This window comes from Haliaeetus leucocephalus, unplaced genomic scaffold (assembly GCF_000737465.1).
Source record: "Haliaeetus leucocephalus isolate CR32 unplaced genomic scaffold, Haliaeetus_leucocephalus-4.0 Scaffold577, whole genome shotgun sequence".
NCBI lineage: Eukaryota > Metazoa > Chordata > Aves > Accipitriformes > Accipitridae > Haliaeetus > Haliaeetus leucocephalus.
This window is the reverse complement of record NW_010973013.1, coordinates 1591929-1592190: the sequence shown is the minus strand read 5'-3', so window position 1 is coordinate 1592190 and position 262 is coordinate 1591929. Positions and strand designations below refer to the sequence as shown.

General features: G+C 73.3%; 1 protein-coding gene across 1 annotated transcript in view; it reads right to left on the bottom strand.

Moving 5' to 3' along the window:
* The window catches only part of LOC104838150 (chromosome unknown open reading frame, human C1orf95), a 41705-nt gene extending 41444 nt beyond the window's left edge, over positions 1-261 (bottom strand). Inside the window, exon 1 of the mRNA XM_010577739.1 lies at positions 71-261. Within this exon, the coding sequence (XP_010576041.1) occupies positions 71-257 (187 nt within the window). The 5' untranslated portion in view covers positions 258-261. The remainder of the gene's footprint in view (positions 1-70) is intronic.
* Between the last annotated feature and the right edge of the window lies 1 nt (position 262).

Sequence of the window (262 nt, the reverse complement as noted above, 5' to 3'; positions counted from 1 at the left end):
CGCCCCGGCTGCACGACGACGGCGGCGGCGGCCGCCCTCCCGCCGCGCCCGGGGCTGTGGAGCTCCTTACCCAGCCCCGGCACGAAGGTGTTGAGGAAGAGGCAGATGACAGCCACGGGGAACGGCATGTAGGGGATGGCGGCGCGTAGGGGGCCTTTCTTCTCCCGGACCTGCACCACCACCCCGCTGGAAGGGGCAGAGCCCCGGCTGGGCTCCCCGGCCGCCGCGCTCTCGCCGTCTTTGGGGAAGGGATCCATGGCCA